The 15048-nt window shown below is 42.5% G+C and overlaps 1 protein-coding gene across 3 annotated transcripts in view; it reads left to right on the top strand.

Moving 5' to 3' along the window:
• Window positions 1–14839, top strand: part of LOC123979163 (interferon alpha-inducible protein 27-like protein 2A) — a 15934-nt gene extending 1095 nt beyond the window's left edge. The window contains exons 1-3 of one of the 3 annotated variants that reach the window (XM_046062939.1): window positions 13166–13386; window positions 13755–13916; window positions 14357–14839. In XM_046062939.1, coding sequence (XP_045918895.1) covers window positions 13377–13386; window positions 13755–13916; window positions 14357–14445 — 261 coding nt within the window. In that variant the 5' untranslated portion in view covers window positions 13166–13376 and the 3' untranslated portion in view covers window positions 14446–14839. Of the gene's footprint in view, window positions 1–598; window positions 828–13165; window positions 13387–13754; window positions 13917–14356 lie in introns of those variants that run through there. The other 2 variants (XM_046062937.1, XM_046062938.1) reach the window with 2 other exon arrangements.
• The last annotated feature ends 209 nt before the right edge of the window (window positions 14840–15048 follow it).

The raw sequence follows: 15048 nt of genomic DNA, 5'->3' as shown, positions 1-15048 counted from the left end.
ATTTCCTGATAACTGCACCGACAGTTGATCTTTTCTCTCCAAGTTGCTTTCCGATTCTCTTGTAGCCCATCCCAGCCTTGTGCAGATCAACAATCTTGTCCCTGATGTCCGTAGAAAGCTCTTTGGTCTTGCCCATGGTGGTGATGTTGGATGCTGGTTGTTTGGGTGTTGACAGGTGTCTTTTATACAGGTAACGAGGTGAGGCAGGTGTATTTGATGTAGATAATTGGTTGGGATTGGGGCTGTGTCTTAAAGAAAGACTAACTGGCTTGTAGGAGCCAGAATACTTGCTGTTTGGTAGGGGGTCATATACTTGTTTTTCATCATCAGATGGTTATCAATTTTTATAAATTCATATGATGTGATTTTCTGGAATTTTCTTTGGGATTCTGTCTTTCACTGTTAGAATGTACATATGATTAAAATTGTAGATTGTTGCATTCTTTGTAAGTGGGCAAACCTGCAAAATCAGCAAGGGGTCAAATACTTTTTTCCCCCACTGTAACTTTCAATTTAACATTCTGGCTGGAGAACAAGGCTTTCTCAGCTACTCTGTGGCTCGATGCATTCATTTAAAACCTGTGTGATCTTGCTGTAGGAGCAGCTGGTCTGTCAGGAGCTGCCACTGCAGCTGTAGCCGGCGCTGGAGGAACAATCGGGGGGTTGATTGCACTCATCGTCTGAAAATCATGAAGGAACAAGATGCGTTTACAATATTTTCACCATTGCAAGAGGCAATTACAAATTATTATATGCACTTACTAAACAGCACTTTTGACATATCAGACAGCTGAAATGTTTTGTGCAATAAATCTTCAAAACATTGACAGATACTGCAGTGTGTGTTATGTAAATATTTCTATTCATGTTAATGTCCACGTGAAGGACCAAGTGAGTAAAAGAATGAAAGGTTTTATTTATTTTTTATTTTCTCTTTGAACTAATACATATTTGGTGGTAAACCCTACTGTGCCTTTTGTGCTCATATAGACTGTTGACTGCCATAAAATTAATAATTTAAAAATAATGCGTAAGAACTGTTAGTTAAGGTGTTACAATTCGTACATTTTGAACCTCAAAAATTTTGAAAATGTCTCTCTATTTTCAGAACTTGGTTTGGCATTTAAGATAAGGCACTTCTCCACCATTGAAGAGCTTTTTTCAGAACCTTTCCATACACTAAACTCAGACATAAACATCCCACTGTGGCAGACTGCTGTTGGCCTTGGCACAATCTGCTTTTTTATTTAAGGCAGTCAAACACTGAAACATGCTTCCAGCTGAGCTGAAAACTTGCATGGGTAAAAGAATGAAAATCTTCATTCTTTTCTTTGCACCATGGGAAAAAGAATGAAAATCTTTATTCGAAAGGGATATTGAGCAACCAGTCATATGTAATTTCATTGTACTGGATGAATGTGCTGTTCTTTATATGTTGATATGAGCTGGTAGATTTGTATGTATAAATTATTAGTGTGATCGAGCCTATTTAATGGTGTTGCATGTAAATTAATGTTTTTAGTGTCTAGTGATTGTTCTGTGTGAATCTGCAGGAGCTGGACTGCAGCTGGAAATTCATTAGTAATTATAGACTAAATAGACTAAAATAGCTGAATATGTGACTGACACACTAATTACTGCAATATCATTTGTAATTTCAATATATCTTATTTACAGTTTAATGTAATATGATCTACTTCTTGTCATACTTGCTGTGACTCCACATCAGAACAGTTATGAGAAGATGTTTCCACAGGATGAAGTGTACTTTTGATTATCTTTTAGCTTTGTTTCTAGCAAAATTAATGTTATTCCCAGCCTTAGCTATACTCTGTCTTTAGTGCTAATTAGAAAACATTAGCATGCTAGATAGTGAATATTAAACCTGCTAAACACCAGCATGTTAACAATGTCGTTGTGAGCATGTTAACATGCTGTCTTTAGCTCAGAGCACCAATGGGTCTAAATACAGCCACACAGAGATGCTAGACTCCTTGTCTTGTTAAATTAACTCCATGCAAATGTTTGAAATTAGTACGGTAACAAAAACAGAATAAGTTTTTATGGAAATAAAAAAAACATTTGCATGGATTTATTTTTGGTTTGGAATTGGACAGTACAATAATTAAAAAGGATAAGGATCCTTAAGTCCTTATTCTTGCTTCTTCACTGATGGTTTAAATTGAATGTGTGGCACACATATCAGGTTTATCACAGTACAGATAGTCATAACTTGTAGTTGTCTTTATTAAAAAGTGAATCTGTTGCATATCAATGCTGTAAATCTTTAGTGGCTTTTAGTTTGGTTACAAACGGTTGATAGCAGCCATCCTAGTGTTCCTCCTGCACAGCTCCAGTGGAGGTCCATGACAGACCAGTTGCACCTGCAGTGAGATCACATTTGAGGATTCCCAACAGACCAACAGCTGTATGTTACATTTGCCTGTCCATAAGTGAAGATTTTATTCTGTCTAAAACGACCTTTTCTCTATTTTAGTGCAAACCCTCCTCATCAACTGAAATTTAAAGACACTCCTAATGGTTCCTCCACCTCCATTATTAGCAGCAGATTTCATTTCCGAGAGCATTCACTCTCTTTGCCATTTAGACAAAAACCTAATGGTGAATCATGATTTTGAGCCTCAGTTTTACCTTCTACGTCATTGCTCAGGCTGCTCCTCTCTACTATAAAAACATGCTCATTTGTTTAACACATATTTTTCCATATATTTGTATTGACTGGCTACAGACAGAAGGTCATTAAGATAAAAAGAATGAAAATTAAATATCTATTGTACCAACTGACTGCATGAATGCAAACAGATTTCCTGCTGACACTCCTCCATGAGCATTCACAAGATGCGCCATCATTTTGGCAGCAATGGAGCCTGCTGCTGTTCCACCTGAGGTGAAACCTATGGCGGCTAGAAGAGCAGGAGTCAGGGCCACAGTCACAACTTCTGCTGGACCAGAACATGAGGCTTTGTCTCTGATGAGAGTGGGGATTTATGTTTTAAACGTGTTTTACACACTACATGCTAGGCTATTCACGCTGAGCTTTCCTGAGTAGATATATGAAGGACCAATATTGTCAAAGAAAAGGTACTCTGACAAATGTCTTTCATGTCTGCTTTGGGAGCCTTCAGACTGATACTGTTTGCATGTGAAGTATAACCTGTTAACCATGTATGGACAAGGCTACAGGACATTATGTTGTTTACATTTCATCACGTGACAACAAGAATCAATTCTGAAAAACTGAAAGCTATGAAAAACACTGATGTAAATAGAAACAGTGACATTACATTTAACTAGAACGCTCCTTCAAATCAGCATACTATTATCTAAATGAAATTCATCATTATTAGGCAATACTACATCAGATCTTTGTAAAACTAAGTTAAGTCTCACTGATCTGGTTGGTGTCTGTCTCCCCCTGCTGTGAAGACGAAGAATCATTTTGTCCTCCATCAATTTCCATCCTAGGTTTTCTCTGGATAATGGGCTGGAGTTCAGACTCATTCGTTTTTTGTTCTTGTTGATCAGGTATCCTTAGGTCACACTTTTTCCTCCAATGCTTCAACACATGTAACAGAAACTGTTAAGAGCATAAACCACAGAAAGGAAACAAGCACACACCTTCCTGCATTATATCTTCACCCGTAGTGCTAAATGAAGTGAACAAGGGATGAAATCTCTAAAAGCAAAAAAGCATGTGGTACTGACAGCATTACAAATGAAATGATAAAAACAACACTCTAGAGCTACAGACGAGGACCACAATGGAAATAAGTTTCTCATAAGTGTCTTGGTTTTATCCTCGACAGCTCTGATAAATGTATATTGTCATTGTATTGGCATCTATTCATGCATTTATTTGTTGTCATGTTACTGTCCAATCAAGTCAAATCATGGCAGTGCTCAAATTATTTAACACGGTTTTAATGCTGGCACTTGGACTCAAACTCTTATATCTCCCATCCATAAGAGTGGTGATAAATCTGACCCCAACAACAACGATGGGGAATCTGAGGTAGTTATCTTGTTAAAAATACAAATACAACTCCATTATTACAATTCAAGTTGTCTTTATTAGTATCAAAACCTTAAATGTAGAAATGACACATACTGCATAAAGGTGAATAGACTAAGTAACTGACTGCTTGATCAGATAAATAACCAGCAACAATTTTGATAATCATTTGTTTTCATTCATTTTTGCAATAATGTTGAACATTCTCTATTTCCAGATTCTTAATGAGATTTTTTTGTGTTAAGTGATAACTTGAATCTTGAACTAAATAAAATTTCTTTTTACTACTTTACTGTGTTTTGTGGAAAAAGCGACTATGCATAATTTTATTCCATGGTCAACACCATCCTTTCTTTTTAATTTAACTATCAAGATGTCCGGTAGAGGACAGAGCTGTAGCCTGACAACTTAATGCTGATCTTATGCTCTGCTAACTTTCACCATCACTTTCTGCCGCTCTCTCCCTCACATTCCTTCATCCTTTGAAGAAGGAGGAGAGGGAGACAGCCATGCGTTGAGTGTTACTGTAGTTTACTGAAAATCATTAACAATCGTGTGAAATTTTAACAGCGCTCATTCATTAAGCAGCAACAGTAGGTTTCAAATATGTTGCTAGAGACTGGTTTTAAGCCCTAAGATCTATTTTCCCATCCAAAAGTTGCTACGGTTGCACTTCCCCATTGCGGAAGAATAAATCCGTTTTATATCTCTGGTACAATCCAAAAGACTTGCGGCAATAACACGAAAGCTCCCTGTTGGTCTTTGTAGTCGTAATCCAGCAAATTATATTTAGACTAGCAACAGAAAGAACTACACCACTCCACCAGGAAAAAAAACATTGAGCGCTGCGAGGGCATTTCAATGAGCATTAGAGGCAGAGTTACATGGATGTTGGAAACTAAATACCCGTTTAAAATGATTTAAGACCTAGAAAACAAACTTCAGCGAATTTAAGACTTTTAAAGGCCTTAAATTTTGATTTTGAAATTTTAGAAACACTGCAGGACGTCTACCTGACAGGTGCTGTTATCAGAGCAGCTCCTTTAATCTGGAGGTCTCAGAGTGTTTGATTGTCCGAGTGACAGAAAGTGACTCGGAATCTGAGAGGAGAAAAATATTCTTGCAGTAAAAGTACGGTATCGGTGTGTCATGTAATAAATGCTTCAGCTTCTCCAGACCAACAAAAGTCTGTTCCCAAATGGCTGGAGAAGTGAAGCAGGTTAACAAACATCTCCTCTTCAGACTGGAAGCTGAGCAGGAAGCTAACAGAACATCTTTTAGTTAAATTTATAGAAAGTAGCGAGCAGCTGTATTTTATTCCAGCCTACCTGTCCAGCTGAGAGAAAAGAGGTCTTCAGCTCCGTCCTGAACACAGACTGAACATCCATGGGGTACCATATTTGGGTCACACATAGCGATTGTCAATCACAAAGTAGCCCCGCCCTAAAGCCTCCCCTGTTTCTTGTCTATTTTCCTCTAAATGGGACAATAACTTACTAAATGAACATCATGCTGTGTTGAAGAACACTTGAAACTAGCGACTGAGACCATATATGATCCAGTGGAGTCACCCCAATGCTGGCTGTTAGAGAGAATGCAGATTTGAGGCTTTACTGGAGGTTCCTGCTTGGTGAAGACACAAATCAGACACATTAAATATCAAATTTTCCATTGTGGTTTTGAAATAGACCAATCAAAGAACAAGACGGAGATTCAGGTTGTCCTTACACAGAGGAGCATGTGGAGGTGGGCCTACGTACCGAGGCGCTGCTAGAGGCGCTGCTAGAGGCGCTCTCCTCCTCGTTGTTGGTGGACGGAGCCGCTCCTTTCCGGGAGCGAGGGGAGGAGGCCGGAGCCTTACGGCGGGACTTGGGAGGCTTGGTCTGGGAGTCTTTGTACTCCTGCAGGAGGAGGAAGTGATATTATCAGCCGCCGCAGTGATGTCACCCTGAGTGAGTGAGTGTGAGTGTGAGTGCCTGCCTCATCTTGTGGAACGTGCTGGCCTGAACGTGCTGCATGGCCTGAAGGATCGGGGTCTGAGTGAAGACTGGCAGAGAGACACAATCAGCTATCAGCTATCAATACCTCCTGAAGTGATGAATAAGCCTGTGTGTACTGACAGCTGTTCTTTGTGTTGCTCAGGCTCAGCCTCAGGTTGTCCATGAGCTCCAGGATCTGTCCCAGGGTGAGCTGAGCCAGTTTACTGCTGGAACTGTGAAGACTGAGGACGGAGACACAACCGCTGTTCAACAGGTACCCAAAGACCGTCCTCACTTGTCAGTCTTCACCTCTGATCTCATCCGTCTGTCCTCACCTCTGTCCATCTCGGCCTGTCCTCACCTCTGTCTCTTGCGGGGTTGGCTGTTGTTCTTGATCAGCTGGGTCTTGATGTTTTCTCCCAGCGTGTTGTCGTGATTGGACGTTCAGTGTCTCAGGATGCTGGTGGTGAACTGGTCCTCAGGGTGACAGGGACGACTCAGGACCATCTTCACCATCTCATCACTGGGCCTGGGACACACAGACAGAGACGTTAATGGGGACCCAGGAGTCTCTAAGCCGAGTGTCCAGGTGTGTTCCTGTCGTACTTCTCTCTGCGGAGCAGCAGCAGCAGAAAGGACTTCAGGTGTTCTAGGAACACAGACAAAGGAGTCAGAGGACTAATCAGACTGGAGGACAGGGACCCTTTCCTGGACACCACTCACCTTTATATTTAAGATGCTGCAGGATGGGGATGATGGTCTCCAGGGGCTCCAAGTTCTCCCAGTCTAGAGACTAAACTGTGGACACACAAAGAAGACGCAAGGAGAGGTGGACACAGGAAGAAGAAGACGATGTGAGGACAGGTGTCCTCTGAGAGTGTCTCACTGAGGATGTTGAGCACAGAGTCCTTCATGAACATCACCAGGCTCCCCATCATCATGTGACACATCAGCTCCTGCAGCTCCAACACAGAGAGACCTGCTTACTGAACACAACCTGGGTCAGAACCAGACTGAAGGTTCTGCAGAGGGGAGTCCTGATCAGCTGTTATCTGTGTGGAGCGATGAAAGCTACAATCATGTCGAGCAGCTAAACGCTCCGCAGCGTCTCATCTAGGAACTGAACCGAGATAGAAACATTCAGATTGGGATCTGTGTAGATGGAGGGGGTGAGGTAGCAGGACAGCCAGACGTGGCCCTGCTGACACGTCTTCATGGCTTCGATTTTGAGACTGCTTAACGATCCCACTATCGATAGATTATTTAGTGATGGATATTTGGTAAGACCAGACCCAGCATGGCATGAGGTAGGCCTGCATGGGTATGAGGAAAATATTCAATGTGCGATAACATATATTGAGATGACATGACTTGCAATAAATAGACATATTGAAGTGTGCATATTAACTGCCTGGTTTTAAAATTATTTATAGGATTAGAATTTTATATTTTAAATACAGCTAAATGCTGTTTCTAGAGCAGCAACATTAATGTTTACATCATAATACTGAGTGACGTTTAGAAAGAATAAAAACTCAGTCTGTATCATTCCTCCTCCCCTCTGCTGTTATTCACTGCCTGTAAGTAATGTTACCTGGTAGGAGGAGCAGCTGGTTTGTCTCAGCTAGCAATGTGCCAATTTTTAAGGCTGCAGACAGTCAGCTTTCTATTTAGATAATTTTTAACATTTGGGTTATTGCCAAGTTAACATTAGCTGTGCTGGTAAATACAAGATGACAGACTGAGGACAGAGATGATTTCCCTTACAGACCGGTGTATTGATAAAGTATTTTTTAAGTCTTTTTCATAGGTGACATGTCCCCACCACTTTAAAAATGTTTGTTAAAATGGTTCTGATAAATAGCTTACAACAAGAAATGTTATGTGAGAGTGCTTTGAGAAAAGGTTTATTTGCACAATAACAAGCGTCTGCCAAATGAGTAAATGTAAATGTAAATGTAAATGTAAATGTAAGTGTATCACTGCACCACTTTTCAGCACAAAGTGACACTTCTGGTCTTTTTACTCACAGGTTATATTGCACGTACTTACAGTAGGCCTAACGAGCGTAGGTGTCCAGTAGTTTGGAGCGAACTTAACTTCACCGTCTCCACCGCGACATCTCGCTCGACTAGCCGCTGTGTGCAAACAGAGAGCAGTAGAGGCTGCAGCCTGATGATAAACAGTCCTGGGCCCGTTTAATACCCCGTTTAAGTGCCATCATTAGAAATAGGGCTGGCATTACATTAAACTAACTTACACCAAAACTTAAGAACATAAACCTGTTGTAAAAACTATGAAAAGATGGACCAACAAGTCAATGCTGGAGTTACAGGCCTGCTTTGACTGTATTGACTGGAGTATTTTTGAGGCTGCAGCCACTGACCTGTATGAACTAACTGACACTGTGACATCCTACATCAGATTTTGTGAGGACATGCACACATACAAGAACCAAAAACCCTGGTTCACAGCGAAACTCAGGCAGCTTTGTGAGACCAAAGAGGAGACCTTCAGAAGTGGGAACAGAGTCCTGCACAACCAGGCCAGGAACACTCTGACTAAAGAGGTGCTACGCTGAAAGGCTTGAAAAAAGCTTCACAGCCAGCGACCCTGCGTCAGTGTGGAGAGGCCTGCGGACACTTACCAACTACAGGAGACCATCCCCCAACACTGCTGGTACTCAATGACTGGCTGATGAGCTGAATGGATTTTACTGTAGGTTTGAGAAGCCCACAGTCACCTTCCCCCACTGCCACGCTGTCACCCCCCCTCTCCGACCCCTCACCTGCACTCATGATCTGTGTAGACGATGTGAGCCTCCTCTTCCAGAGACAGAAGATCAGGAAGGCTCCTGGCCCCAATGCTTAACACACTCAAAACTGTGGAGATGACCGTGGACTTCAGGAGGAGCCCCCCCACTCTGGCCCCCATCACCATACTCAACAGCCCTGTGTCTGCTGTGGAATCCTTCAGGTTTCTGGGATCCACTATTTCCCAGGACCTAAAGTGGGAGCCCAACACTGACACCATCATCAAGAAGGCCCAGCAGAGGATGCACTTCCTGCGCCAGCTCAGGCAGCTCAATCTGCCTAAGGAGCTGCTGATCCACTTCTACACAGCCATCATCCAGTCTGTCCTCTGCATGTCCATCATCGGTGCCAACCTGCGCTCCTTCCCTACAGGTTGAGCTACTCATGCTTACCGCTTCACCTCCACTCTCCTCCTGCTCTCTCTCTCACTCAGCCCTGTCACTCGCTAACACAACCTCCTCCTCTGCCTGTCAGCGGCCACAGCTCTCCTTTACTCCTTCAAGTGTCTGTGCCTGCTCTATTCAGGGTACTACAGCTGATGTTGAAGCTACTGCAGCCCCGGTAGCTAACACATGGTTGTTTTCGCACATTTGCGGCCTCAGTCTGAAGAATTTCTTTTGGGGGGGGCATAACACAAGGAACACAGAACAGAGGGGGTGGGGGCTAGTAAGAGATGTGATGGGGCCAGTGTACTGAAAGTGTAATGTTACAGTGTTCCCACCAGGGGGCGCTAGGTTGTTGCGTTAATGTGTAATAGGGGAAGTGAGAAGGACGGGAAGTAAAGCACCATGATAAACGTTAACTGAAGTCTCCAGCCTCTTTTATTCAGAGTATCAAACCTTCTACAGCCAGTATAGAAAATCACCCAATGGGCCACTGTCCATGCTTTATGAGCCGGTTGTTGGCCCGTTTTAACAGTTATATAAATAAATAATTTAGTTACAACTCTAAAGGTGTGTCGGCCCACCAGGCATTTGCCCGGTAAACCAGATTACCAATCCAGCCCTGGTGATGACAAAAGTACTACTGAATTAGCTTGTTGGCTTGAGAACAAAGCTTTCTCAGCTTCTCTGTGACTTGATACCTTGATTAAAAACCTGTGTAATGTTGCTGTAGGTGCTGCTGGTCTGTCAGGAATTGCCACTGCAGCTGTGGCCAGTGCTGAAGCAGCAGTTGGAGCAGCAGCGGGATGGGTGGCTAGCTTCTTCACCAAAATATCAAAGAATAAATGAAATATATTTATTTCTGAAATGTATGCATTACATTTATTCATTTAGCTGACGCTTTTATCCAAAGCGACTTACAATTGTTATACATGTCAGAGGTCGCACGCCTCTGGAGCAACTAAGGGTTAACAATGGTGGATGGGTCACAGTGGGGGATTGAACGCGGGTCTCTCACACCAAAGGCATAGTCCATTGTGCCACTGCCACCCCAGTATGCATGCATTAAATCTTTAAAACAAGTGAAACATACTGTGTCGTCTGTAAATATCTCTATTCCTCATAATATCCACCTGAAAAGACTGAGTGAGTAAATTAATAGAAGTGTTCACTGGTTGACTGGTAAGTAACCCATCTCACCCTACTCTCTGTCTGTTTCAGTCTCTGTCCTCTTGGAGGCGCTCCATTTTCTTGTCCACCAAAACAACCTTTTTTTCCTGCTCCTAAATTTTGCCTCTTAATTTCCAATTCTTGCAGGTGGCATTGTGATACATTCTGATCTTCATTATCTAGGAATATTGTGATTATTATTTATTGTGTAGCCAAATAGCCTATGTTACCTCTTCCCATATGTTGTGCTGCTGACGCTGTGAAGCTTGAGATTTCTTTTCCTTTCCACAGACTCTGGTCAGGTCAAGACTTCAGGTGGCTTTTAAATTAAAGAGGTGGTATTTGGCTTTTCCCCTCTCGTTTAGTGAGTTATATATCTTTTGTGTGCATGTAACAGGTTTGCAAAGTGAAAAAGACCAAAGTCCAGCCCAAAGGGAGTTCCCATCTCCCACAGAAAGCTCTGCTCTGAACCGCTTGAAAACATCTCGTTTGTAGTCCATCCCTTCACTTCCTTTACTTGTGAGGTCACAATGAAAACGCTCATAAAGCTTGCCAAGTGTCTAGCGGGGGTCAGACACACCCTCAAACCAAGCTAGTCTGAGCGGAGGCCCTTTGGCTCGACTGGCCTTTGTTTGGTTTTCCATTGTAGAAATGTTGTACCTTACCTGCTTCCAGGTACTTTTTTTCGTATCACCTCACCTCCGTCGAGGTTCCAAGCGAGCTGAGGGAAACTAAAATGTAACGTGAAAACACGACAGACTGCTGATTGGTCAGAGAGCATCGTCACTATTCACTGCATCATCATTGCGTGTGCCAGACAGAGGCAAGCAACAGAAAGTTTTATATTTTACAGTTTTCGTATGTAATTTTATCACTAAATCCACTTCTGAGAAGTTTTGAGGTGAGAAATCAGCTGTGTAGATTTCGAACATTGACAGTTTTACGAGAAGTGATGGCGGAACAAAAATGTGCTTGAATATTTTCGGAGTTGAGGAGCTCCGCAAGTGGCTGCGGGGGAAGCCTGCGCCAACCCGCGGGAGGAGCGTGTGAGGCCGGCCAGTCGCCCGCTCACAGAGCCCTCTGCTCCCGCCGTCACACAGACCGCTGCAGCAACAACGGCAGAGGAAAACACAGCTGTAGGTTTTCATACTGCATATCTGTCTTTACATTCTGAGTAATGTTGAAATGTTTTAACTTAAAAAAGAGAAAGCTGTGTGGATCGCTGGTGTGTGTGTCTCATTGAACATTACGTCGCGGCAGTTGTGTGTGGCATCGCTGTGACAACAAGCTATGTACTATCTCTGGGTACTATCTGCAATGGAAAACGGAGCAGGGCCGAGTAGAGTCCAGTCTATCGATTTGCGCTATGGTAGCTTTTTTCGGCAAGGCGGCATAGATCGTCAGAACACCGGCAACAGTTCAACGTTTAGTCCTAATGGTAAGATGTGGAACAATGATGTTGTCTGGTTGTGGACTTTGAGTAACTTATACCATCTGCTAGGTTACGGTCGCAGTCTGAAGCGGCGTTCATTTGGATCACACTACCTTGTCTGTGAAGATTCTCAGTCATCCAGGTCATAGTTATCACTAACCAACCAGCAGTATCGAGGGTCCTGGCAAACGACCCCACTGAGGTTAAATAGCTGAGTTTCTCTACCAGTCAGTCAGAACTGAAGAAGTCCCGTGGATGAGGGACTAAACGTTTTCTGGTATCTTCAACCAAGTCCAGTTGCCCTTGACTTTAACCTTCATTGGCGCACACTACCTTGTTTCTTACGACCCGCCCTTCTCTGCTTCTGATTGGCTAGTAGTCCTTACCTGGGAACTGCGCATGTGCAACTCCCAACAAAGATTTTGTACAAGTAAGATGCGGTACTCTGTAGCTCAAGAGCGGAGCGTACAACACAAAATAGGAGCTGCAGCAATGTGCAGTATGAGAAATATATGGTGTTTTTTGAAAATTAAACCATGTAAACCTGTTCTGGTACAACCCCTAAATAAGATTTTGAACCTGAAAATGAGCATAATACCACCTCTTTAAATTGAGATGAATTGTCATTCTCATGGTGGTGCTAGAGGAAAAGTCAGGAGATCACGAAACTGAGATTTAAGTTCTTCCACTGCAGCCATTTCTGTAATGACGCTCATCATTGGATATATTAACCGGACAACTTGAACAGCAAAGATGTTGTCTGCAACTTTCTGTAAACAAAATATGAGCTTTTATTATCACTCAGACAGAGCATGAAGGGACTTTCAACTGAGGAGGTTTTGCTGCCACTGATACCTTTCATATGGCAGGGAAATAGCACACTCTACTGATTAGAGTCTAGTATTGCATCAAGTTTTCACAGAATGCAGACTAGTTTATCACTGTAACACTGGTTAATCTTAGCGTTAACTAGATAGTTAATTTAAAGTAGACCTACAGGGTAAACGTGGGTAAAATAAGAGCATGGGGACAACTTCTTCCAAATGACTGCGTCCACTTAAAAAAAATTCCATCTCGCGACAATCAAACAAAACATTCCCTCATCATCATATCACTCCGCCGAAGGGCGTCACTTTGTGTTGAAAAGTGGTGGGGACATTTTAGGGCTCAGATCAGGGGTGTGACAAAACACTTAGTCCACGAGACGCAGTAATACATTAGAGTCACGAGAACAGGGCAAAAATATTCATTCATGGCAATCCTCCCCCAGAAGATTTTGAGCATTAACCCCTTCATTTACTGCATTCTGGAGACATTGCTGCACCAATTTATGGTGGAAATGTCTTTACTTATATGAAGTAAAACAAAATTCAGGTGGATTCAGAAAAAAAAAAATCAAATATAATGCAGTAATCAGTAGCTTGTTTTTTTTAGCTTGTTTTTTCCAGTTATACTCATGGTTTAGCCTACCACCTCAGAAATGTTATGGGTTATATGTGGACAACGAAACCTAACAGTTTATAAACCAGCACAGTTCAGTGGTCATCATAACGGAGAACAGCAGCAATGGATCCTGGTGAGTTGTTTTTTTTTGACGATTCACATACAGGTCCTTAAAAGTAGACTACTTCTACTTTTTCTTTGTAGCCTATGTTTTCTTTATAAAATCGTAGGCTAATAATGATATTAACCATAGCAAATGTCAATGTTTACGTCAGATTAGCAGGAGCAGGTGAGGAAAACTTTTTAGCACTTGTTTCTTTTTTCACCTCTGCACTCGCCATGGAGCAGGAGCAGGTGAGGAAAACTTTTATAGATCACCTGTGTTTACTTTTAATACACTTAAATGAACAAAAGTCAAATGTAAAACTAAACCGAATGTTAGGCTGTCATTTGCGATTCAGTGGCCTAACAAATTAACACTGCGTTCTTGTCCCTGTGCAGTAGTTGCGGTGGTCGCAGCTCCTGTTGTTCTGACCGGTGTAGGTTTCACCTCGGCTGGAATAGCAGCAGGCTCCTACGCTGCCAGCATGATGTCTGCTGCTGCAGTCGTTAACGGAGGAGGAGTGGCTGCAGGAAGCACCGTGGCTGTTCTACAGGCAGCAGGTAGCCTAAACATCCTTACTTATTTTAAAAGTTTATTTTTAAGTTGTAGTATTGCGACATTGAATTTTCCAATTCGCCAGTCAAGGGGAAACTTAATGGAAGCTTTACATTGTTGAGCGACCGATCCTCCTTTTTGCACCTCTTTCTGCTGTGCAGTGGCGTTTCCAGACAATTTTAACTAGGGTGGCACAGGTGGGGCACTGACTTGTTCAGGGGTGGCATGAAGTAGCCTACATTCGCGCGAGCACGCACACACACACGTCAAAATAGCATTCAGTTAACATTTCTGTTCTCCACTGCTCATATCTACTTTCATTACGAACATTACAGTTTCATGCATTACAGCCTCGATGCAAGATGGTCACAGCAGACCTTCCCCTCACAAGAGTAAAATCATGTTGCAGATACCTTGATTAAAAACCTGTGTAATCTTGCCGTAGGTGCAGCTGGTCTGTCGGGAGCTGCCACTGCAGCTGTGGCCGGTGCTGGAGCAGCAGTTGGAGCAGCAGTGGAATGGATGGCTGGCTAACTTCTTCTGATGAAAATCATTAACAAGATGAATAAAAATATTTTCACTTTTGCTGAATGAAGGAGGCAATTGCAAAATATATTAATTGACTTACTAAACAGCATATTTGTTCATAATTCCCAACCTTGAGACCTCCAAAATAGGCAGTGGCTGTGGGAGGGGTGGGTTGTGAGCACTCTGTATTCTGTAGGTGCTGTACATTGCCAAAAGTAATGTAGGCAATGAAAAGGGCACGAAGTTGTGAACATTTGTCATAGATCAAGAGACCTGGCTGTGACCCCGGGAGGAAACCGGGAGAGGGCAATGAAAAACAGGAGTCTTATGTGAAAATCTGGAGGGTTGGCAAGTATGCTTTGATTATTCATTTTGCAATAAATCTAAAACCTGTGAAAGATACTGGGTCAGTGTGTCGTCTGTAAATATTTCCATTCCTCATAATGTCCACCTGAAAGGACAGAGAGTAGCCTAAATGAATGAAAGTGTTCATTATTTCTGACCACAGTAAAGTTGTCACAAAAACACTGAGATTATTAGAGATAATTATAATATTGATTCACTAACAAAGACCACACCTGCAAAGAGGGAGGATTGAGGGGTGAGGGA

This window comes from Micropterus dolomieu, linkage group LG11 (assembly GCF_021292245.1).
Source record: "Micropterus dolomieu isolate WLL.071019.BEF.003 ecotype Adirondacks linkage group LG11, ASM2129224v1, whole genome shotgun sequence".
Classification (NCBI taxonomy): Eukaryota; Metazoa; Chordata; class Actinopteri; order Centrarchiformes; family Centrarchidae; genus Micropterus; species Micropterus dolomieu.
The sequence above is the reverse complement of the archived record's forward strand: the minus strand, read 5'-3'. Positions and strand labels throughout refer to the sequence as shown.